The sequence below is a fragment of the Anser cygnoides genome, chromosome 15, assembly GCF_040182565.1.
Source record: "Anser cygnoides isolate HZ-2024a breed goose chromosome 15, Taihu_goose_T2T_genome, whole genome shotgun sequence".
NCBI classification, from domain to species: Eukaryota; Metazoa; Chordata; class Aves; order Anseriformes; family Anatidae; genus Anser; species Anser cygnoides.
Genome location: NC_089887.1, coordinates 1,362,459 through 1,386,308, shown reverse-complemented (window position 1 = coordinate 1,386,308; position 23,850 = coordinate 1,362,459). Strand labels below are relative to the sequence as shown.

At 68.4% G+C, this 23,850-nt stretch overlaps 1 protein-coding gene across 2 annotated transcripts in view; it reads right to left on the bottom strand.

Moving 5' to 3' along the window:
• CASKIN1 (CASK interacting protein 1) overlaps positions 1-23,850 on the bottom strand; it is a 32,717-nt gene that overhangs the window by 6,365 nt on the left and 2,502 nt on the right. Inside the window, exons 2-15 of one of the 2 annotated variants that reach the window (XM_066977353.1) lie at positions 11,198-11,249; positions 9,137-9,234; positions 8,756-8,901; positions 8,532-8,627; positions 8,127-8,257; positions 7,938-8,046; positions 7,591-7,699; positions 7,344-7,438; positions 7,144-7,261; positions 5,489-5,704; positions 3,348-3,455; positions 3,095-3,213; positions 1,962-2,049; positions 111-208 (exon numbers count right to left, since the gene is read on the bottom strand). In XM_066977353.1, the coding sequence (XP_066833454.1) occupies positions 111-208; positions 1,962-2,049; positions 3,095-3,213; positions 3,348-3,455; positions 5,489-5,704; positions 7,144-7,261; positions 7,344-7,438; positions 7,591-7,699; positions 7,938-8,046; positions 8,127-8,257; positions 8,532-8,627; positions 8,756-8,901; positions 9,137-9,234; positions 11,198-11,249 (1,583 nt within the window). The remainder of the gene's footprint in view (positions 1-110; positions 209-1,961; positions 2,050-3,094; positions 3,214-3,347; positions 3,456-5,488; positions 5,705-7,143; positions 7,262-7,343; positions 7,439-7,590; positions 7,700-7,937; positions 8,047-8,126; positions 8,258-8,531; positions 8,628-8,755; positions 8,902-9,136; positions 9,235-11,197; positions 11,250-23,850) is intronic. The other variant, XM_066977354.1, reaches the window with a different exon arrangement.

Here is a 23,850-nt window from a genome sequence, read left to right as displayed (position 1 = left end):
GTGCCAGCCTCGGTGGCTGTGGCATGGCTCTGCCGAGGCGCCCACAGCTGCGGGTGCAGGGGTGGCCCTGCCTGTGTCCCCCGTCACCGCCCCCAGTGCTCCCTGCTCACCTTCCCCTCCGAAGGTGGCTCCATCTTCTTCAGCTGCTGCTCGGCGGCCGGCTGGGGGGCATAGGGGGAGCTGGCCACGCTCTGCGACCGGGAGGAGCCTGCCGGGGAGGCGGTGGTCAGCGGGGGCCAGGGCTGTGCAGCCTCGTGGGGCTGGGGTCTCGGCCAGGCCCTCCCCACCACTGCCCTGTGCCGCAGCCCCCGGGCGCTGGCTGGGCAGGAAGGGGAGCAAAGCAGGGTGGCACAGTCACGTCCCCGGGGCGGTGGGGCCGGGGCAGGCAGAGGAGAGCCAGCTCTGAGCCCACAGAGCCCCGGGCCCAGCAGCACACCCCGGGTGCCCTTACCCAGGCTCTGCTCCCCAGGACGGTCACAACCCCGCAGCGCTAACGCCCAGCAGGGCTGGCAGCCGGGCTGTCCCCAGCCTTAAAGCGGTGGCTGCATTTGCACTGGGTTCTCCCGGACCCTCCCTGGCCCCGTGCCATGGTGCACACAGCTCCTGGTGCCGGGGCATCGCTGGGGCAGCGAGGGGACGGTGCTCACCTGCGTGGCCCAGAGCCAGAAGAGCCCCAGCCCAGCCCGGGGGGCTCAGGGCCGGGGAGCTGTAATGCCCTCTGCTGAGCACAGCCAGGAGCAGAGGGACCCAGCAGGAGTCGGCTCCCCCTCTAGAGCTGGTCTCCTTGGCTCTCCACATGCCCCAGGAGCAGCATGAGGGGTCCTGCTGCCCAAAGCCATCCGTGCCCGCTCCTCTGACCCTGCCACCGGCCCAGGACTGGGCTCAGCCTCACTGCAGCGAGGAGCCCCCGCCGGGGACAGCAGGCTGGCACGGGCTGCCTTGCCCCCAGGGCCCCAGCAGAAACAACCCCGGCATCCCCAGTGCTCCCATCCCACGGATGGCGGCCTTCACCAGCCCTGCGGGTGGAAAGGGCTGCCCAGAAATCTCTGCCTCGTATCTCGAATCTGGATCAACAACAGCCTCCCCTTCCCCCTGCTGGCAAGCGCGTCCTCCTCGCCTGTGTCCCCGCACTGTGTGTGAGCAGCCTCCTTGCTTGTGTCTGTGTGTGTGTGTGTGTGTGTGTGCGCGCATCCCTCTGGCACCTGCAGCCCAGCTGCATGTGCAACCTCCGTGTGTGTCTGTGCCTGTGTGCGCCCCCCCCCCCATGTGTGTGTGTGTGTGTGTGTGTGTGTGTGTGTGTGCCCCCCCCCCCCCCCCCCCCCCCGTGTGTGCGCATCCCCCTTGTGCGCGCACCCCCTGGCGCCCGCACCCCCCGTGCGTGGGCAGCCGCCTCACATGTGCATCCCTCTGCCATGTGCCTCCCCCTCGCGTCTGCACCCCCCTCGCGTGGGCACCTTCCCCACGTGCGCGTCCCCCCCCGGCGTCTGCACGCCCCCCCCTGCTGCACGCAGCCCCCCGCGATGCCTGCGCCCCCTCCCCAGAGGTTTGCGTCCCCCCGCGCGCAGCTCCGCAGCCCGGGCACCCCCTGCCCGTCGGCCCCCGCCTGCGCGGCTCCCACCTGCGCCCCCCACGTGCCTCCCCCGCGGCGTGGGCAGCCCCCGGCCGAGCCCCCCGGGCGGCGAGGCGGCGGCGGGGGGCCCGGGGTTGGAAGGGGCCGGGGGAGCTCTCTCGCCCCCGCCGCCCGCCCGCGCCGCCCCCCCCGCGGTGCCCCCACTAACCGAGGCAGGAGAAGGCCTGGCAGCAGCCGAAAGGCGAGAGAGTCATTTTTTACCCACACGTTTTCTTCTTGCGCCGGGCGCCGTGGCAATAAAAAAAAAGACAAATCACTCAATCCACGGCAAGCCCGCGGCGGGGCCAGGGCTCCTCCTGCTCCCAGCAGCCGGGCGGCCGGCGGCACGCACCTGCGGGGATGTCCTGCGCCTTGGCCGGCCCATCGCCCACGGCAGCATCTTGCGCAGAAGCCTTCTGGGAAAGGACCGTTGCCAGCAGCTGAAAAACACCCCGGGAAGGGGGGGAGAGCAGGCAGGAGTGAGGCGAGCGGGCGCCCGGGGGGGGCGGCGGGCTCGGGGGGTGCGCGCGGCGGGCGCTGCGGGTGCTGCAGGGAGGGGCGCAGCGGGTTTGGGCTGCGGCGGGGAGAGCGGGAGCAGCGCTCGCAGCACAGATGGTGCCTCGCGGGCGGCGGGAGCCTGCAGCGCCGCGGCACCCCGAATCCAGCCTGACGCACGCCCGGAGCAGGCTGCCAGCGTGGCCCCCCCGTCTGCACGGCGGTGCCGTGGTGGCCGTCGGCACAGGGCCTGGCGCGGGGGCACGGGGACACGCAGAGCTCGGCGCCCGGCCGGCTCTGGCATCACGCGGGCACGGCCGTGGGGAGGGGGGCTCGTGGGGCTCCTCGGGACGGGACGTCGTGGGCAGGGGCTGCGGTGGGCAGCGCACAGAGGGCAGGGGGCAGTGAGCTACGTGCAGAGAGCAGCATGCAGCGTGCAGTGAGCAGGGTGGGATGTGCAGTGTGTAATGCGCCCCGTGCGGTGTGTAATGCGCAGCGTGCGGTGTGTAATGCGCACCGTGCGGTGTGTAATGTGCAGTGCGCACCGTGCAAAGTGCAGTGCGTGACGTGCAGTGGGCAGCAGTGCCCGGCGCAGCAGCGTGCAGCAGGCAGATGGCAGCGTGCAGCGCGTAGCTGCAGCGGGCGGGCGGGCGGCAGTGCGCAGCGAGCAGTGCAGTGCGCAGTGCAGACGCAGCCTCAGAGAGGCAGCAGAGACGCACGCCTCCGGCCGGGGCCACACGCTGCACAGGTGCCGGGGGCTGAGCTCAGCCAGCAGCCGAGGCCGGCAGGGAGGGGACACGCCGCTGACCGGCCACGCTGGGTGCCAGCAGCACCTTGCAGCACCGGGCTGAGCATTAATCTGAGCAGGGACTCGTGGGCATTGCTCAGGATGGGGTCACGGCTGCCAAAGGAGCCGAGTCCTGCCCCCGAGCAGGTGCCGATGCCGGAGCCGAGTGCCCCCTGGAGCCCCCACCCCGGGCCCAGCCTTACCTTGACGCCCTCGGAGCCGGCGTGCAGGGCGTGCGCCCCGCTGCCCGCGCTCTGCCCGCTCCCCGAGCTGCGAGCCGAGGCCACACTGCCCGTGCTGCCCAGGCTGCTGCGGTCGCCACCTGCGCATGGAAAGGAAAAGCCGTCAGGGCCCCGAGCACACAGCCAGGCAGGGGGACACCGCGGTGTCACGCCGTGCCCTGGCACGTGCTGCCCTGGGGACAGGGAGGGAGCTGGCAGCACGTGTCCGCCGTACCTGTGAAGGGTTTCCGCAGCACCCAGATCTCCTCGGTGGGAGCCGGCGCGGCCGATCCGCCCTGCGACGGGGAGAGGTGGGACGGGCTCATGTCGGCCCCCCGGGACCCTTGGTGGCAGAGCAGAGAGAGCAGCCATCAGGTGTGTGCGGCCCCAGCACGCTGGGGCTCGCGTCAGGGTGGCATGGGGAGAGGCGAGTCCCGGCCCCAGGTCCCTCAGCACCATATGCAGGGAAGAAAACAGTCAAAGGTTTTCGGGGGATGCCCGGAGGGGGAGCAGCACTGCCCTTGGTTCCCAACCTCCCTGAGCAGCCAGCACAGGGTGACAGGGAGGACAAGCGGCTGTCTCCAGGACCCTGTCCTGCAGGGCACCCCGTCCCTGCCACCAGTCAGGGACAGACCCGTGCAGGGGGTGTCCCAGTGGTCCAGCTCAGTGTGGGAGGGGGAAAGAGCCGTGCTGTCCCCATGCAGAGCAACATGGGGACATGAACCACCGTGGGGGACAGGAGGGAGCTGGGCACCCCCTGTCCCCGGCTGAGGTGGCGCTGCTATCCCACTGTGGCCACCGTCACGCATTGTGTGGAGGACACTGCGTGCAGCCAGGCACCAGGGTGCTGTGCACCCCAAGCTCCCCAGGGTTCCCCAGGGCAGCCAGTGACAAGGGTGACACAGCTGCGGGCGAGGGGACCCGGCCCCCACGCAGGTGCAGCTTCAGGACCACCCCAGAAGCGCCGCTCCACCAGCACTGCGCTCCTCCCCGCTGCCCCGGCCCCGCCAGGTCCCGCTCACACTGGGGACAGCCGGGGGGTCCCAGCGCTGGATGGGACCCGGGCTGACCCCCTGCGGTGAGACCGGGGTCCAGAACAGCATCGGACGGTGATGGAGAACAGCCCCACGGGCTCTGCCACAGCCCCTGGCTACGCTGTGCCGGGCGCTGCGCCTTCCTCCCCGCCGCTGCTGCAGCCTCTCTCATTCATTAAACCTCTGGCCCAGCGCACGGCCGGGCTGCAGTGCAGGGCAGATGGTGCAAGGTGATAAATTCCCTGCAGAAGCGTGAGCAGGAAGCCAACGGGCACGTTGCTGTCAGGCTGGGCCGTGCCCACGCTGCGTGCCGCAGCCAGCGAGGAGCCCGCTGTGCCTGGGTGGCTGTGGGGCTCAGCACCACCCGACCTGGAGAGGAAAGCTCGGGAGCAGCACTGCGCCCTCGTCCCCGTCGCTCCAGGAAGCCACGAGCGTGGCCAGCCCAGTGCTCCTCCAACACAACGCGCGTGCTGCCTTGGCTCGTGCGAGCACCCCAACCCCCAAAGAGCAGGCAGCGCACACAGGCTGCTGCCCTGGGGAGCCCTGGGCACGGAGCTGCCCTCCTGGCGGTCCGAGCACGGGCACCACCAGTGCTGTCACCCAACCAACAGCGCCTGTCACCTGCCTGTGCCACGGGGACAGTGCCCAGGCTGCAGCTGGGCACTGCCTGCACGGAGCTGGTCCTGAGAGCATCCCCCGGGAAATGCTCCTGCTGCTGAGCCCTTCCCTGCTCCGAGCGCACAGCCCCGGCCCCACAAGCTCAGACACCCACCAGGAGCTGAGCTGCCCAGGGTAGGGGCGCACCCCTCAGCCAGCCCCACGAGCACGGCCCCGCGGCCCCGGCACAGCGCCTGGAGAGCATTCTGGGGGCTCCCTATGGATGCTGCAGGCTGTGGGCACAGCGCACATGGCCGGGGGCTCAGCGCTGCCTCCAGAGCTGCCTGTGCAGCCGGGGACACCCGGGGCAGCAGGATGTGCCCGCGGTGGGGCCATGGGCACAGCGGGGCTACGGCTGCGCCGGGAGGGGTGGGTGGTGGAGGGGTGGGTCTGCATGCACGCGGGCACACACCCGCACACACCGCACACACACGTCTGCCCGCATGCACACACACACACACGCATGCACACACCTGCATGCACACGCACGTGCACGCGCACCTGCACACACCTGCATGCACACGCACGCACGTGCACACGCCTGCAGACACGCACGCAGCCGCGTGCAGACACACGGCAGGCACCAAGGCACGGGGGACAGGAGCCGAGCGGAAAGAAAAGAATAGAACCACGCTTCAAAGGAAAAGAACGAAATCCACCGAGAATGAAGCGAGCGGTGAACTACCTTGTCCGTAACGCGGCTCGTCGGCACTGCTAGGGGAGAGCCTGTGATAGCCAAAGGAACTGAAAAGAGTCTGATGGGAATGTGGTGGTGGAGGTGGAGGTGGAGGCAGGGAATGGAACGGATGGGACGAGGCGTCACCGTTTAGCACAGCAGCCCCGTAAGCCGGGAGCGGGATCTTTTGGTACTGTTGGGGGATTGTTACAGTCTCCCATGAACCTGATAATAAAACATAACAAGAGACAAAATGAAAAGAATAAAAATAACAGAGACACGTTCAGCGCCACCAAAAAAAAAAAAAAAGAAAGAAAAAAAATAAAGAAAAAAATAATGAAAATAAAAAAGCAGCAAACAAAAGAAGCAACCAAAGAGACGTGGAGAAGCCAGAACCGAGACCTAACCAAGGAGGAGCTGAGCCAAAGAGCAGCAGCGGGAGCTCAGTACGTGGCCCAGCACAGCGGCAGGGTACGGCCTGGGGGCACATCCCATGGACCCGCTGTTGTCCCATGGCCAGGGACAGGCACGGGGCAGCCCTGCGCTCGAGGCAGCGGCATCGCCGGGTGCTCCTGGAGCCAGGGGGCTCCGGGTCCTGCTGCCTGCGGGGCCATCTCGGGAGGAGCAGGGCTGTGGGCACAGCTAGGGCTGGGGCTGCGCGGGCAGCATCACCGTGCCCGGCTGGCTGAGCCCTGGAGCAGCCCGTGCCTGTGCCCCGGTGCTGCGTGGGGCTGCGCTCGGCTGCTGGGATTGCTCCAAGATCCAGGACCCTGGAAACACCACCGTGGCAGGGCCAGCTGCAGGCCAGGAGACCCGGACCTCGTCCCCGAAACACCGGCACGCAACCCGCTCCCAGGCAGAGGGCGGCTCCATAGCCCCGCAGCCCCACAGCTGCAGGCTCGCACGGCTCCGCTCCCCGCAGACCCCACCGAAACACTGCCGCCTCCTGCCTGCGCCCCGCGGCACCCCGGCGTCACGCGGGGCCGCAAGCATGCCGGTCGATCCGGTGCCTTTGAACACATCGGTGCTGTGCCGGCCCCGCCGCACTGCTCCCAGCAGCAGGCACCGCCGTGGGCCAGCCTGGGGGAGCGCGCGTCCTGCGGGTACGGGGACAGGGACAGGCATGGGGACAGGGAGCTGCAGGGCAGGAGAGGAGGGTCCTCTCCCTAGGACGGTCCCTGGCTATGGAGAGGTCCCCGTGGGGCAGCACCAGGACCCTGGCACTGGTGCCCAGCCCCACGTGAGGCTGCCGGCACTGTCCCTGCTTGGACACTGAGCACCAGCTCCTCCCAACAGCCGTGACCCCCCCCGGCAATCCGCATGCACCAACGCTGCCCACCTGGCACCCCTGGGCTGCCGGCACCGACCCCCCAGGCACTGACCCCACACACGACAGGGGCACCGAACCTACACGACACCGTCCCTGCGCAACGGAGACGCACAACAGGGGCACCGACCCAGCACTCAACGTCCCTGCGCGACGGGGACACCGACCTCACATGCACCATGGGGGCATCGCCCCAACCAGGCTTCACCAGCTGCACCTCGCCCCCCTGAGACCCCAGGCACCGCCAGACCGAAATGGGGGTCCCCAGGGCTGGGCCGCGCCTGGGGACACGAGTTTGGGAGCAGCCCGTGGAAGGTAGAGGCGGGGGAGTATTTGCCTGTTCGCTTGCTTATGGCCTCGACGAGGCTGGAGGGGAAGTAGCCCACGCGGTCGTTGCCGGTCCGGTTGTCGTGGATGCAGCCTTTCCAGCGCCCGTCCGCGTGCTGCTCCAGCACCTGCGGGCAGCTCAGGGTCAGGGCAGGGGCTGGGCCCCCCCCCCGAGTACGGCCCCCCCCCGGGCCCCACAGCCGCACTCACGGTGATGACGTCTCCGGCTTTGACGTTGAGGCTGGTCAGGTCGTAGTTGTTGCAGTAATCCTTGACTGCCCGCACCTGCAGAGCGGCGGAGGCGTCTGCGGGGACAGAGGGCAGCGTCGCCGGGCGCCCAGCCCCAAGGCGGGGGTCACCCAGCGCCCCCCGACGTCCCAGCCCCAGGGGGCTGGGGGCTCTCTGCTGGGTGACGTCCCGAGCCCGGGTGCCCGCCCGGCAGCCCCGCCGCCCCTACCCCGCAGCATCTGCTTGATCTCCTTGCTGGCCTGGCTGGTGGTGAACTGGTTGACGATGTCCAGAGCCGTCTGGTTGTACGTGTTCCTGACGTGGGCGTTGATCCCGCTCTGCAACGGCACGGAGAGGGCTCGGGATGAGGCTGCGCCCCCCCCTCTGGGCCATCGGACAGAGGGGGCCGTGCTGCCCAGCCCCACGGGCACAGCTCGCTGCCGTGGGGCCGCCCTGGCCCCCGGGACCCTGTCCCCGCTCCCCAGGAGGTGGGCAGGCTGCTCTGCAGCCCCCAGCCATGGGACTGCTCCCTTCCCATGTCCCCTCCCTGTGCTGGGGGCGTCGGGGGGCCCTTACATCCAGCAGAAGCCGCACCACATCGGTCTTGCCGCACAGGGCCGCCTCGTGCAGGGCCGTGCCCGCCTTGGTTTGCCGGTTGATGTCGATGCCAGCTTGCAGCAGGAGCCTGCGGGCACACGGAGGGGTCAGTGAGGGGGGGGCACAGGACCGGCGCTGTCCCCGCTCCCCACGCCCCCGGGCACCCACCGGATGATGTCGATGTGGCCGTTCTTGGCCGCGAGGTGCAAGGGGCTGGTGCCGTTGGGGTCGGTGGTGTCCCCCGGCTTGGGCTCCAGCAGCGCCGCGCACATGTTGCTGTTCAGGAGCAGTTGGACCACCTGGATCAGCAAACACAGACGGAGCAGGGCTGCAAAGACGGCTCAGCCGCCTGCCGGGGCTGCGGGGCCCCACGCAGAGACGCCCTCCCTGCCCCGGGACAGGGGTGCCCAGCGCCCGGTCACCCCATGGGACGTGGGAGCAGGAGGTGTCCCCCTGCTGCCCTCCCTGCGGCTGCCCTGTGCCCACCCCCAGGTGCCCCTCACCCCAAGGGCCTTGCTGAGGACCCCCACTCCCCGACCTGCCTTTAGGGGGCCCAGCACTGCAGGGACTTACCCCGACCCGGCCAAACTCGCACGCCAAGTCCAACGGCGTCTTCCCCGAATTGTCCATGATGCAGGGGTTGGACTGGTGCTGCAGCAGCATCTCGGACTGCGGGGGAGGGAGCCGAGCACGGTGAGGGCAGGGCACGAGCAGGGGCAGGGGGGGGTGGCACGGCCCCGCCGCCACCCCCTGCGCCCCAGTGCCACCCCCTGCGTCCCACCGCGGCCCCGCTGTACCACGTCGTAGTGCCCGTGCTGTGCCGCCAGGTGCAGGGGGATCTGTCCCTCGTCCGACGGGATGTTCACGGAGGACCCTGCCTTCAGCACCATTTTCATGGGCTCCTTCTTGCCTTGCCAAGCCGCGTAGTGCAGGGGCCGCATGCCTGCGGGCGGGCAGGACGAGCAGGCAGTGAGCACGTAACTCCCCTGGACACGGCCTGCCAAGGGGCGCAGGGCCGGGGGCACCGGCCAGGACCCCGCGGGGGATGCAGCCCCCACGTCCCAGCAAGGGGCCTCCCTCACCTCCCACCCCGGTGCGCCGGCAGCCAGGCACAGGGCACCCAGCGCTCGCTCTGCCCCGCACACCGGCCTCGGGGTGCCGCGGCCCCGGGCACTCGCCTTTGTTGTCCTTGATGTCCACCGCAGCCTGTGCCTCCAGCAGCAGCGAGATGAGCTCGGTGTTCCCGTTGAGCGCCGCATGGTGCAGGGCAGAGAATCTGGGGACAGGTCGCAGCGTCAGGGGGCTGTGGCCCCCTCCAGCCTGCACCCCCTGCAGCACCCCAGGGTGCCCACGCTGTCTCCCGCCATGCATGCGGGCCCTGGTGCTGTGCCGCCTGCAGGCACTCAAAGAGCCTCAGCTGAGCCGCTTTATTTAGCTTTGCTCAGCATTGTTTAGCTTTATTTAGCTTCTCCAGGGGTGCCGCAGCCCCAGGACAGGCTCGCGGCCTGGTGTGGTGGGACACGGCCGTGGCCATCGGGGGAAACCACGGGAACGTGCACCACAGGAGCGGGGGCTGGTGGGGCTGGTTTGCGGGGTGCTGGAGCAAGACCCAAGCACCCGAGGCACTTCCCTGCGGCTGCTGCGAGCCCAAAGGGCTCGAGGCAAGGGGCCAGGCACCGCTGGGGAAGGGGCAGGCATCGGGGGGCTGGTGCCAGTGAGGTGCCCCCCCCGCTGACCCACTTCCCCCAGCCTGGCCCAGGCGATGTGACTGTGGGCACCGGTGCGGGGTGGGGGGTGGGGGGCAGGCCGCCAGATGGCCGCGGTGCCCCTGCCCCGTACCAACCCCCCCGGGGGGGCTGGGAAAGCCCCTCGCCCCGCTGCGCTGCACCCTGCTCTGCTTCCACACAGCGCCGCCAAGCCGGGAGGCTCCCGGCAGGAGCTGACCTACTTGCTTCTCGCGGCAGCGGCATCCTCCGCACGGCTGCGCTCGCGCCCACCGCCCTGCTGCTCCAGGCCCTGGTCGTGCACGGCGCCCCCGGGCCCTCCCCGGGGCTGCCTGCTGCCACCAGAGCTGGGGAACAGGCTGCGGGCCCCAGCAGGACCTCCCGGCCCCTGGGGACCCCGTACCCAAAGGTGGGCGGTGGGACAGGGATCCCGTCACACCCCCATCACCGGGACCCCCAGCTGAGCGGGGACGCGTCCCCACCCGACAGCGTGCTCAGGGCACCGTGGCCCCGCGGCTCCCCCTCGCTCCCCCACCGGAGCTACGATGAGAGCAGACAGCTCGCTCAGGAGGCCGATCCCCAGCGTCTGCCTGGAAATGTCAGCGTTTTCCGCTCCAGCGCCCCGTTCAGATCGGCTCAAGATGGTGCAAATCACAGCCCCCCCCCCCGCCCCCGGGCTGCCTCGGGGGCTTCTCCCGTGCACGGCAGGGCCATCTGCAGGGCCCCGCGTCCCCTGCGAGCACGGGGACACCCGCATGCCGCTCGCCAGCCTGCGGACCAGCAAACGTGGCAGAGATGGGGAGACTGAGACAGCACTGGGGACAGCTGTGCAGGAGGACACTGCCCGCTGCAAGGCCGCTCCTGACCCCCCCGAGCTGGCTGGGAGCTGCAGGCAGGGTGCAGGCAGCTCCCCCCTGCTGCCCCCAGCCCTGCCGTGATGCTCAGCCCCTGTGCAAGTGTGCAAGGGGGGGGCCCTGGGGGACGCAGCCCCCGTCCTGCCCACGCAGCCAGCGCTATGTGCCTGCCCCGGTGCTGGCCAGCGTGCCCACGCGCTGCCACGGCCCCGCACGCACGCTTGCCCACACAGACACGCTTGCATGCACACGCACGCTCAGCTGCGCATCCGCACGCTTGCCTGCACCCACCCGTGCACGCACACACGCACACGTGCGGGCTGGCGGGGCCGATGCACGGCGGGCAGCGGGGATGGCTGCTCCCACGGGCACTGCCTGGGGCGAGGGGCAGGAGCGCAGCGCCTCGGCTCCCCGTCAGCCCCCGCCTCCCCTGGTGCCCGCAGCGGCTACGTGCAACCCCACCTGCACACGTGGGGGGCACAGGCACCGGCACATCCACTGCATCGCACCAGGGAGCCTGGCACACCCCTGGGGCATGCACCCTGCAGTGCACGTCCCTGGGGCACGCACACCCTGCTCGCTGCACCCCAGGGCACGGGCACGCACCCCCAGGGCACGCACACCCCAGGGCACACTCCCCGGGAGCAGGGCTCCCACTCACCCGTCAGTGTCCTGGAAGTTGACGTTGACTCTCTTCGCGGATCCAAGGAGCTCTGGAAGAGGGAGAGGGGAAAGCCCGTTAGAGAGGGGCAGAGGGGCAGGGGCTGGGTGCTAGGGAGCGTGGCGCAGCTGCAGGAGGGCTTTACCCCCTGTCCCACGGGTTGGCTGGCTGTAGCCCCAGGCTTAGGGGTGAAGGGGACCGAGCGCTGCTGCTCTGCCCGCCACCGCACGCTGGCAGCCCTAGGGCTGGCGTGGGGTTTTCCTGGGTTTCCTTTCTGTGTTCCTTCACCCTGCAGGACCCCTGTGACGCCCCCAGCCCCACACCACCTGCGGCCCTGCTGCCCTGCCCCGTGCAGCCCAGCGCCCCGCTGCCCCGAGTCTGACTCCCGGTGAAGGCGTGAGGAAATTAAGCCCCTCAGAGCAATCCAATTAGCACAGCGAAGACGGACGGAGCCAGATTTACATAAGATTTACCCACAAACGCCAGTCAGGCTTTTCAGTGAAAGTGCTTTTCCTTGCATCCCTGGTGCAGAGCCACGGGCCGGGGACCCACGCAGTGCCTGGGAGCAGGGGATGTGGGGACACCTCCGAGCCCTGCTGCGGGCAACGGGGCCTCCTGCACCCTCAGCAGGCAGCCTGGCAGGAAGAGGAGCGAGGCCAAAGGCCGAGCAGAGCTGCAGCCCCTGCAACACCCCCAGAAGCCCTGGGAGGAGCAGGGACACCAGGCCCCCAGGTGTCCCCACATCACCCAGCTGCATCCTGCCCCGGAGCCGCGTCCCCAGGCCAGCTGCAGGCAGCAGCAGCACGTCCCCATCCCCGTCCCCCTGCCTGCGGGACGTGGCTGCTGAAGGGCTGGTGGAGAGGAGGGGCAGGCAGCCCGCTCCCTGGAAGCATGCAGGGGACAGGCGCTGGGGGACAGGCGCTCGATGGCAGGCAGGGCTCTGGAAGGGGCCCTTTCAGCCAGAGAAGGAGAGAGCAGAGCAGAGGAGCCGTTCCTTGCGCCCTGGGGCTGCCAGGGTCTGGCTCCTGCTGCGAGCTCCACTTCTCCTTATCAGCATCTGAGCGCGATATTCAATTACAGGGCACAAAATGCTGCGTCAGCAAACCGGGGCGCAGCGGGACGCCCGCCAGGTGCAGGCGGCGAGCAGCTCCTGCTGTCCCACCGCGGGCATCTGCACGTGCCAGCGGCGTGCAGCAGGGTCCCCAGCCCTGGCAGGGCACTCTGCTCCGCGTACCAGGGGCTCTCGGCACCCACCTACCTGCTTTGAGGGCTGGGGGCAGGAGAAGGGCTGGGGGTGGCTGTGCCCAGGGCAGCGTGGTGCCCCCAGACCCTGCCCTGTCCCCTCACTGCAGCACAGGGCAGGTCTCACTGCAGCAGCAGGGACCGTGAGCAAGTAAAGTCGGTGCCTGAGCAGTCACAGCTCCTCCGAGCACGTAAAGCCCTGATTGAATTTTAAATCCCCGTCCATGCGGCACAGACGGGGCCAGGTGCATGCAGATGAGGTGCCTGGAGATGGGGACCAGGCTCTGCCAGCCCTGCCGATGGCCTGGGCCATGCCCGGCACTGACCCGTGAGGGCTCCAGGGCTCCATCCCCGCCGCCTGCCCCCTCCCCAGGAGCGCTGCCGGCAGGGCTGGGCTCCACGGGGCAGGCAGGAGCCGGCCCTGCGAAGGGACACGTGCTGCGGGTGGTGCTGGGCTGTGGGAGAAGTTTCTCCCTGCCCACGCGGAGGCAGCGGGCTCTGCGTGCCCCGGCGGCGGCTCCCTCGTGCGCTCCATCAGCAGGCAGACAGCCCAACGAGCGGTACATGTGCTAACAGCAGCGCAGCCCGGTGCCGATGGGTGACAGATAAGGAGGACGTCTTCGGAATAGCAACAAAGAGCAGCGCCCATCCGCCAGGTTCCCAGCCTCTCCTCCAGGCACGCAGGGCAATGGGGCGGCTGCGGGATGAGCAGGGGCACCGCCGGGTCCCCACGGCATGGGGAGGGACGGGGCACCACCAAGCGAGCCCCACACAGCCCCACACAGCCCCACACAGCCCCACACGGCCCCACACGGCCCCTCCCAGCAGCCACGCCAGCAGCAGACCATGTCCCCTGTGACAGGGCAGCCCCCTCGCCCCGGCAGCACACACCAGTTTAACACCTTAGTGAAGGCCTCCAGCAAAACCCCCCACGTCAGCGCAGCCAGACCCCAGGGTGGCGGCAGCCCCCGTGCCCCAGCCCCGCTGCAGCATCCCCGGGAAGGGCTGGGCGCTGCTGGCGGCACGGCCTCAGCACCGGGGCCGAGCGGGTGCCCGGCAGCCCAGGGCTGCCGCCAGGCTCCCCAACAAAGGTGCCATTCAGGGCCGGTGGAGAGGTGCCCAGGGCCGCTTCCGCTGCCCGCTGCCGCCCCAATGAGCGGCTCCTGGGAGAGGGGCCGAGCCGCCCTCCGCCATGCAAATCGCCGGCAGACAAAGGCAGCGCGCTGGCGCGGGTGCAGGAGCGGCCCCGCGCCCGACACTGGCTCCAGTCTTCAGCCCTGGCCCTGAGACGGGCCCCACTCGCTGCCCTCGCAGGACGGACAGACGGATGGATGGACAGACGGGCGGCAGCAGGGCCGCGGTGCCTGCCCTCTCCCACGGGCTGCTCCTGGCGAGGGGCTTCCCCTGGGGATCGGCAGCGCAGGCTGCTGCACCCTGCTACGCTGATCCCCCTGCACCCACTCTGCGATCCCAGCTGGGACTGGCACGGGCTAATTTCCCCGCCAGCAGTTCCTAATTATCTGCTATTAAGGCCCAAAGTGCCTTCTTTAAACCCAAATCAGGGACACAGCTCCCCGAGGACGCAGCAGCTCATCCCTCCGGCTGGAGGCAGGGAGCAGCAGTGCGGGGAGGCCGGCTGCCGTGTCACCTCTGTCCCCACCCCACCGGGGGCTGCCTGTGGGGACACGCAGAGCAGCAGCCCTGTCCCCAGGCTGGGTGGCGTCACGCAGAGCCCGGGCTGCACCCATGGCAGCCCCCAGCTCCGGCCAAAAAGGCATCGGCCGAGCGAGCTGAATAAACCATAGCGGAGGAACTCTTCTCCCTGCACCTGCAGAAGAGGCTGCTGCTGCCAAAATCTGTTTAGCACTTCAATAAATGCTCGTGCCAAGTGCTTAGTCAGTGACTTCCAGCCGCGCAGCGGTTTGACTTTCGTTAAAACCCTGGCAGCGGCCGTGCGCACCGCGAGCCCGCCTGCACCCGCCTCGCCTCGGCAGCGCTGCGGAGAGCTCGGGCCCCAGCGCGGCTTCTCGGCCTCACACACGGCCGAGGTACAGCTCACGCTGATGGGAAGAAGTCCTTACGTGGGCACCGCTTGTTCGGGTGGCCACCAGTGTCCACAGGGGGAGCAGGCGGTGGTCCTGTGCCTCCAGGGTGCCGCACCCTGGGGTGCTGCGAGCCACCATGCACCCTGTGGCATGGTGAGGTGCAGATGGCAGCACGGAGAGCTCACGCGGATGGCTCACACGGACAGATCTCACACGGACGGCTCACACCGACAGCTCACACCAACATCTCACACGGACGGCTCACACGGACAGCGGCTGGCACCCCCGCCGCCCCCGCCACGGCCCCAGATGGCAAGAGCCGGCGCAGCTCCATCACCTGCGGAGCACCAGCCCCGCGCCTGCGCCAGCACCGGGGCCCCTGAAGGACGGGGGCTTTGCACCGGCAGCGTCCCAGCCCCGGGCAAGGCAGGGCAGGCAGCAGCAGTGTGCAGGCCACACCACCAAGGCTCCCCAGGGGCCTCAAGCAAAGCCCTTGTGGCCGTGCGGCCCCGCAGGCCTGCAGTTATCCCCTCCTGTAACAAAGCAGCATGCTTGCCTGGTGCAGAGGCTGCCCCGCTCCTGGTCAGGGGTCTGGCTGATGGCACACCCTGGCACGGGGCATAGCACAACACGGCCGGGTGCTCCCAGCTCCCAGGGGCCTGGGGAGCAGGACGGGCACCCCGGGGAGCAGGGTGGGCATCCTGGGGAGCGCCCCAAGCACGCTCCCGGATTTGCAGCCCGGGGCAGTCTCAGCCACGGCACGGGATGCGCGGCCTGCTTGGAGGGGGCGAGACATGAGAGAGCTCATTAACGGCATGGAAGAACCAGGAAAATTCCATCTAACGAGGGAGAGGAGAGGAAGCTGAGAACACTGCCAATTAAAAATACGGGACACAAAAGGCGATGGGCAGACGGGGAGGAGAGCACAGCTCCTGCACGGCCGCTGAGCCTGCTGCCGCCTCCCTGGCATCTCACCTGCGCGGCACATCCCCGGCTCTCCTCCCTGCCAGGGCCACCGGAGCAGTGACAGAGAGCACCAGGCACCCGTGGGCACCGAGCGCTGTCCTGTCCTGCTCGCGTGGTGCGGAGGCCAGGGCCCTGGGCACGTGTTGCAGCACAGAGGGACAGTGGCACCCCAGCACTGGGGCCTTGCTCACAGCAAGTGAGCCCAGCCCTGTCCCTGGGGCACCCCAACGTCCCCTCTTTGCTCCCTGGGGGCTGCTCGGGTGGTGGTTGGGCCACCACGAGCAGCGTGCACCCCACAGCGTCCCGAGGGGCCTGGCAGTGCCTGGCAGGAAGGGCAGGACGGGATCAGCTGCTCCAGGGGAGGGAACTGTGCCGCTCCGGGATCCGAGCCCCGGCACTGCCGGTCCATCCCCAGCCAGAGATTGCTGTGCACACAGAGAGACGCAGACATCTGCCATAGACACCGACTATAAACAGAGTCTGCTGCGTGTAAACACCGCCTCGGGGAGCTAATCCCAGCTACTACTCCCATAAATGCCTTTACTTAAGCGACGGGATCGCAGTAGCTAAATGCACGCTTGAATTCAGAGCCCGGCGTGCGGTGGTGGAGGCGCGCTCCCCTGCCCGGCCCCATTCTCTCGGCCCCGCACGCTCCCGCAGGGCAGGATGCCCATGATGGGGGTGATGCACAGGCAGGGCTGGATGTGCTGGGGGGAGCCACGCTGCTGGGCCCCAGCACCCGGCCACGCATCGCCTGGACCCCCCGGTGCCGTGCCTGGCTGCTGGCACCCTGGTGCCTGCCAGAGGGACCCCCCCGCCTGCCTGTTCCAGCCCCGCTGCGCACAGGACCGGGCACCACAGGGCCTCAGCGCACAGCCCTGCGCGGGGGCTCCTCTCCCTTCCCGTCAGCGCGCCCGCCTGCCAACCCCCTGCACTCACAGCCAGCGCAGCGCCAGCAGCGATCGATCCCGGCCGGGGTCCCGGGGGCTCCCGGCCAGGCCCCCGCTGCCGAAGCGCACGGAGCGCAGCGGCCCCGCGGCACGCAGGCGCCCCGGCCCGCTCCCCCCGGCAGGGCTGGGTGGCCGCGGCGTGCCAGCTCGCGGGGAGCGGGAGTCTGCACCGAGCAGATGGCTCCAACCTCCGCGAAATCAACAGCCACTTAATGAGGGGAAAGCCGCGGCTGCCCCCCCTGCCTCGCCGCCTCGGCAGCCGCTAATGAGCCGGGGGGCGACGGGGTGACCCCGCAGGGTGCCCACAGCTCCGTGTGCCCGACCCCAGCCTGGCCAGGTCCCCCAGGCACCACGTTCCCAACCGAAGATCACGGCACCAACTTCAGAGGGTGCGGGGGGATCCTGCAGTGACATCGCTGTGAGCTGCCAGATAAAGGAAGCATCCAAAATAGCTGCTCTTAATTATATCCCTGCTGACGAGTGCCACGCCAACAACGGGCGCTGGAAGCTCGCGTTGCATGAGGAGCCCTGGCAAGAGCAGTCCTACTCGCTCTGTGTCACTGGGTCCCCACGGGCACGCGCATGGCCAGAACGCGTGGCCGCGTGCTCTGCTCACGCGTGTGCCCCCGGGGAACTCGCGGAGGTGACAGGGGGACGTGCCCAGTGAGGACCGGGACACCGCAGGCTGTGCCGGGGGGAGCCGCTCCTTGCTGCTGTCCGACAGCAACGTGCCTGCACTCCTGCAGCCAAGGTCGTGCCAAGCACCGAGCCCCGCGCTATGCTGAGATGCTAATGAAGCCATTATCATCTTCTGATCAATGTTGACTGTATAAATAATGCACCGGGAAGCTCGCGGGCTGCTGGCGAGATGCGATTGAAGCAGGGCTCTGTGCTGGCTGCACAGGAAGGGGTTGCCTGGGGCAAAGAGGAGCAGGGCCGGGGCGGACCCACTGCAGCTGGGTGCTCGGCGCCCACCACAGCCGGGTGACAGCCGCCCAGCACTGCGGCACAGCCTCTGCTCGCCGCAGCTGGACAACAACTGCCCAGCACAGCTGGATAACTGCCTGCCACAGCTGGACATCCAGTGCTCACCACAGCTGGATCCCACTGCCCGTCACAAGCTGTTCTCCAAATCCCCGGGTGCTTTAGGGGATGCTGGCCCCGTGCCCAGCACGTGAGGGACCCACAGCCCTCACAGGGAGTGCCTCCTTCCCCTTATCGTGGTGCTGTGGGGCCCATGCTCAACCCAGTGCTGTGGCACGGCAGGGACCAGGCACCGGGTGCAGGAGGGCTGCGGTGGCTGCAGAGTGGCTGGGTGCAGCAGGGCTCTCCCCAGGGAAAAACAGCTCCAGGGTGAGGCCGGGGGGCAGCGTGGGGCCGCCCTGGCCACGGGCACGGATTGCTCCGGATGCCCCGGCCGTCGCGCGGAGCCTTCCCTGGGGAGCCGAGAAATCTGCACTTCAAAATCAATAGGCCGTGGCAGCCTGAGTCACGGTGCTGCAGCAGCGCAGGGCTGTCCCCTGGGGCCAGAATGAAGCAACTTAAATGCAGCTTTCAAGAGGCAGCGGGGACTCCTTTGTATTTTTTATAAAAAGGAAACTTTCAGAACCAAAGGGAGGAAGGACGGGCTGTCCCTCCAGGCCGCCAGGGCAGGCAGGGATGGCACCAGTGGGGGAGGACGGAGCGCAGAGAGACAGGCGGAGGGGACGGGGGACACCCAGTGCAGAACCAAGCTGCTCAACAGCTGGGGCCAGACCCAGCCACCTTGACCGTGGCCATGCCAAACCTCAGATCCTCCCATCATGAGACCCCGTGGTGCCCACCAGAGCCGTGCCGGAGCAGCGGCGCTCAGCAGCAGCTCCGTGAGCATCCCCGCTCCCTCGCGCCACCAGGACGTATCCTCACCTGACCCCTGCCGCGCGGTGCCGTGTGTCGCCGGCACTGCTGTCACCCTGCTGTCACCCTGCTGTCACCCTGCTGTCACCCCGCGTGCCCGGGGCTGTGGGGAGGGCAGCAGCAGCACGGGCAGGGCGGCGAGGTGGCGGTCCCAGCACCGCGTGCCGCAGGGGGGGCACGAGGCTCCGCAGCGCCCCGCCGGCCCCACGCCAGCCGCACGCCCACCCCTGGCTCCGCTGAAATCCGTGCTGGTGCTGTTTTCACGGAGCCTTAATTGAAAGTCTATTCTCCCAGCTCCGGGGCGATGTCAAACAGGTAATTTTCAGTAATCACACCGGCTGGAAGGAGGCACCGCCAACACGGCGAGGCTGCCGCGCGCTGGGGGTGGGGGCAGACGAGCATGCCTGGGTCAGGGCTGGGGGAGCGGAGAAGGGAAGGTGCTGGTACCGCTTGCCTGCACCCCGGGGCAGACATGGCCCTGCCTGTCCCTGTCCCTGTTCCCCCCCCTTATCCCCGTCCCTCGCCTCCTTCCCTGGGCCAAGGAGTGCCAGGAGGTCCAGCCCCAGCCCCGCTGGGCTGCAGAAAGGGACCAGGATCTGTATCTTGGAGCATCATTAACTAATGACCCTTGCTATCATCTGGCCTCCCACGAATCCAGCTGCAGCCCAGGCATCGCTGGAAAGTGCTGGGGAGCTCCCTGGCAGACGCAGAGCCTGTGCCTGTGTGTGCGTGCAGAGAGCCCAGATAAGTAACAGGGAACTCCACACCGCTGCGGGGCTGGGACCCGAGCTCCCAGACCATGCCCTGGTAAAGCAGGCCCTGGGGGCTATTTTAAACAGTGCCTGGAGTGCCGTCATTTGTCCCTGTCCACACGGCAGCCTGGTCCACTTCCCCCAGCGCTGCTGACCGCCCTGTGCCCACCACACGCCCGCAGCACTGCGGCCAGGCGGGCGCAGCATGGGGACGTGCAGCCGGGTGGTGCTGTGCAGCCGGGTGGTGCTGTGCAGCCGGGGGATGCTGTGCAGCCACCCGGGGCAGCCGGCTGCAGGGGCACGCTGCTCCTCACGGCCTCGCAGCGCTGCGGGGCAAGGACAGGGCTCGCGGACCTGCTCCCAGTGTGCCCAGTGTCCCCAGCACAGCGCGCACTGGGAGGGAGCCGGCTGGGGAGCCAGGTGGGGAGGGCTTACTGAGAGACAATCTCAGGGTCTGCGAGCGCCGGAGCAGAGACAGCCGGAAGAAGAGATGCTGACGAGCAGCACAGAGCCGCGAGGAGCACGCCGTAAACAGCCCAGCTGCAATGCAGGAGCCGGGCAGGCGCTGCTTTGTGCGCTCCAGCCGCTCCGCCAGGAACGGACCCAAACCTACGTGGGCCTCGGTGAGGAGGCGGCGCGGAGCCGGGCTCCCGACAGCCACATCTGGAAGGGATCAGCCGGCGGCTGCCGCCGAGAGCCATCCCCAGTGCCGAGCCCCACGCCAGGCCAAGGAGGAGGCGCTGCCGATGCGGCCGGCGGAGACGGCCACAGGCATGTGGTGCACATGGACGCACAGGGGCAGGGCACGCACACACATGCACACGGTGCACAAGGATGCACAGGGATGCACAGGGGCAGGGCATGCACACAGTGCACAAGGATACACGTGGATGTGCAGGGGCAGAGGCATGCACACGGTGCACAAGGACGCACATGGATGCACAGGGGCAGGGCATGCACACACATGCACACGGTGCACAAGGATGCACAGGGATGCACAGGGATGCAGAGGGGCAGGGCATGCACACGGTGCACAAGGATGCACAGGGATGTGCAGGGGTACATGATGCCCAGGGAGGCTGATGCATACATGCACACGGGGTGCACATGGCTGCACACGGGCACATGCGTGCACACACGTGCACAGGGGCACACAGGCAGGCTGGCAGAGCAGAGCCAGTGCAGAGCAGCCAGCCGGGGGCACAGAGGGCAGCAGAGAGAGAGGCAGCGCCCACGGTGGCTGCACACTGACCCCAACCTGCTCTGTCTCGGGCTGATTTGGGCCAATGCAGAGCACAGAGCCAGGGTCCCAGCAGCCCCAGCACCCAGGGCGCAGCAGCCCCGCCACCACCTCGATGCCCTCTGCGAGGGCCCAGCTCTCACCCGGCGGCTGCAGCGACCTTGCTGGCAGGGCCCAAGGAGACGTGGGCAGAGCGGGCACTCCCCCACCAGCCGCTCACCCCCAGCGTGCCAGCACCGTGCTCCCCCAGCCGTGCGGCTCGCCCCGGGCACGGCATCCATCCGTCACTGGTGCTGGAGCAGCAGGCTGTGCCGAGGCCGGCACTGCGTCCCTGACTTCCCATTTTTCAGGCTGATTGCTCCTGTCGCTGCAGAGCCCGGTGTTAAACACCTCATTTTCTACTCCCGTATTGAGTTGGAAAATACTATTAACATTTCATTACAGCTTAAAGATCCCTCTCAGCCTGGCACGAGGAGCCGACCCGCCGGCGGCATCGGGCCCTTGCCGGGCAGGCTGTGCTGCCTGCAGCCCTCAGGGCGAGGAGGGCCAGGAAAGCAAGTCCTGCTCGTGTCCCCACTGCAGGCAGGACGGTGATCGGGGCAGAGGTGGGTGCTGGTGCTGCTCACCAGCTCGGTGACCGGCCTGGCACAGCACAGCCTCCCGGCACTCTCGTCTGGAGCAGCGGAACAAAGCAGGGATGGAGCCACGGGGCAGCGGTGTCCGAGCAGAGCACAAGCAGTTTTTGATTCCCAACCCCTTTTTCTCACCTGCAGGAGCCTGGCCCAGCAGTAACACAGAGCAGCCACTAAATATCAGCAAATTCACTCTTTAGTACTCTCCCGACGGTGCTTCGAACGCTTGTGAAAGGCACCTTTAGCCGCCCAGCGTGGCAAAGCGAGTGCGGAGTGGGTTTGTGGTGAGCGCCCAGCAAGAGGGACAGGAGCCCCGGACCTCGGGCACAGCCTGCTCCCAAAACCTGCACCAGCAGGAAGAGCACGGCAGCAAACCGTGGGCACAGCCCCAGCCTCGCCCCACAGCCACGCTGCCCCCCAGCCCCACGCTGCCAGTGGGACCGCAGCCCCTGCCTGCTGCGTGTCTGCGTACCGAGAACCCCACGGACACGGCACAGGGGTGGGCTCCCACTGCACCCACTGCCCCACTGGCACCCATGGGGCCCTGGCACGGCCACGCAGCCACATCCACGGGCATCTCCACGGCCAGGGCTGCCTCGCGGCCCCATCACGCACGTGCAGCCACCCGCAGGGCCCCGCAGGCACAGGGGAGTGGGAAGGGCTGGGGGCACCTGGGGGCACCGAGCCACAGAGGTGCTTGCAGCCCTTCCCGGCGGCTGGGGAGGGAAGGGAAGGGTTAAAGGGAGTGCAGCCGGAGCAGCAGAAAGCCAGACGCCAGGCTGGCTACGGGAAACCGCACAGCGGCTGTGGGGGGGGAGCTGGGGCCGCAGCACCCAGCCCTGCGGCACCGCCGGACCCCGAGCCCCCCACGGCACCAGCACCCTCCTGAGCAGCCCGGTCCCGGCCATGCCCCGCAGCATCGCCCCGCCACCGAGCGTCGGCTGCTCCGGGAGCACGGTGGCACCGGCAGCACCGGGAGCACAGCGCGGCCGCCAGCAAGGTCCCCGGGCGGGAAGCACTGCAAAAGCCCCAGCACGAGGGGCCTTGCCGCCGACAAAGGGCTAATTGGTGTCAAACCAGGTGAATTCGGGACTGCCGTGAGGAAATCCAGGCCAGTGAGGGAGCCCGGGGCTGGGCGCCGAGCCGCTGGCCCACATTCCCTGCTGCCCAGGCCCCGCAGCCGGCCCCAAAACGGGAGCAGGAGGGAAGGGGAGGGCTCGTGCCGGCAGCCTCAGCCCAGCCAGAGAGATGCAAGAAAATGTAAAATAAATACATGTCACCCCGGGCTGAGTAATAATCCCCCTCTGGAAGGAAACTTGGCGCATGTCAGCATGCTCCCAGCTGCCAAGTCCCTGCTCGGCGCGAGGTTTCACACGCAGGTTATAAACCCCGAAGAGAAGTTTGTTGGGGAAGCACTGACACATCGTTAGGCACAGCAGCCCAGCAGCCACCCGGCCCCTCGGGCCCCATGTTGGGGATGTGCTGCCATCTCCCCCGTCGTACTTCACTCCTTAATCCGTGCTGAGGGGGCCGGGGGGGGCGAGAGAAGAGTGTCCAGCCGAGTGACAGAGGCTCGCAGCACCATCACCAGAGGCACTTGGCCGAGCTGCCGCAGGATCCGACCCCAGAGCCCCTTCCAGCCTGGCCCCGCTGGAGGCCGGTGGCACACGTAGGGTCCCTCCTGCTGCCCATGGCAGCTGGATGGTGCCCGGGCTCTCCCTGCAGCGCACAGGGGCTGCCTTGTGCAGCAGCGGGAGCCATTAGCAGCGGCTGCCGGCCGGGGAAGTTTCCTGTGTTGCTGGAGGGCTGAGGGGAATCGGGCAGCTCCGGCGGCTGCCGGCCACACGCACCCTGTGCACTGCACCACAATTGGATTTGCAGCTGCCCTGCCTTTTACTGCATGGAAATTGAATTGTAAAATGTCAAAGACATTTCCTAACTGCGCCATATTAGCCTGGTTTTATTAAATACTGTTATCAGAGGAGATTATTAATGCAATCAAATGCAGGCAAAAAAACCCTGGAATTAACTGGCCGCCGCGCAGGAGGACGCGCCGGAGGGCAGGAGGCCTCCCACGAGGGCTGCATCCCAGGGCCCCGCTCGCACCCAGCCCCTCGGCACGGCAGGGCCCTGCCCGGGACCCCAGAGGGGTCTGGCTCCTGGCTTCTGCCTTCTGGCCCCGGGCTGCCTCCGCTGGCCCCCTTCATGCCGGGACGGCAGCCGAAGCAGCGTTCCTGCCTGGAGCTGTGCCCCAGCTCGTGGCCCGGGAGCAGTCCCCATGGGATGGCAGCGTCCCGAAGGGTGGTGAGCCCCGTGCCCAGCTCCGGAGCCCGGCCAGGCAGCACGGGTCACCCGGCCCCAGGAGCCCCTGAGAGGGACCCGGAGCTCCTGCAGCACACGAGGACACGGACAGGATGTCTCTGCTGCACAAACCTGCCACACGTGGAAGTGATTTGCAAAGCGCCCAGCACGGTGGGTGGGAGAAGCTCGGCAGCGGGACCCGTCCCCCAGCTCGAGGTCCCTCCCGCGGCACTGGGGGGCCATGCAGAAGCCATTTCCAAGCGGATGAGCTGAGCGCGGCAGCAACCCCGCAGAGAAGAAGCCTGCCTGCTCCAAAATGCCACCACCGAGGGACCCCCCTGCCAGCACAGCGCAGCTCCATCTCCCGCTGCCCAAAGGCCTGGGACGGGGACGCTGCAGCACAGACCCAGCTGGGGACGCCCCAGGTCCCCGTCCTGCCCCGCAGCGCCCAGGCTGAGGAGGCGAGGTGAAAACGCCAAGTCACTACAATTCTTCGAGGTAGCACCAGGGAGGAGGGGACAGGGAGGGAAACAGTTTGCTGCCAAATCCCTGCATCTGATTTGCGTAACTTTCAGACAACCTCATCAATTATGGATGCCCGGGAAGCGAACACGGTGCGCGCTGCGGCC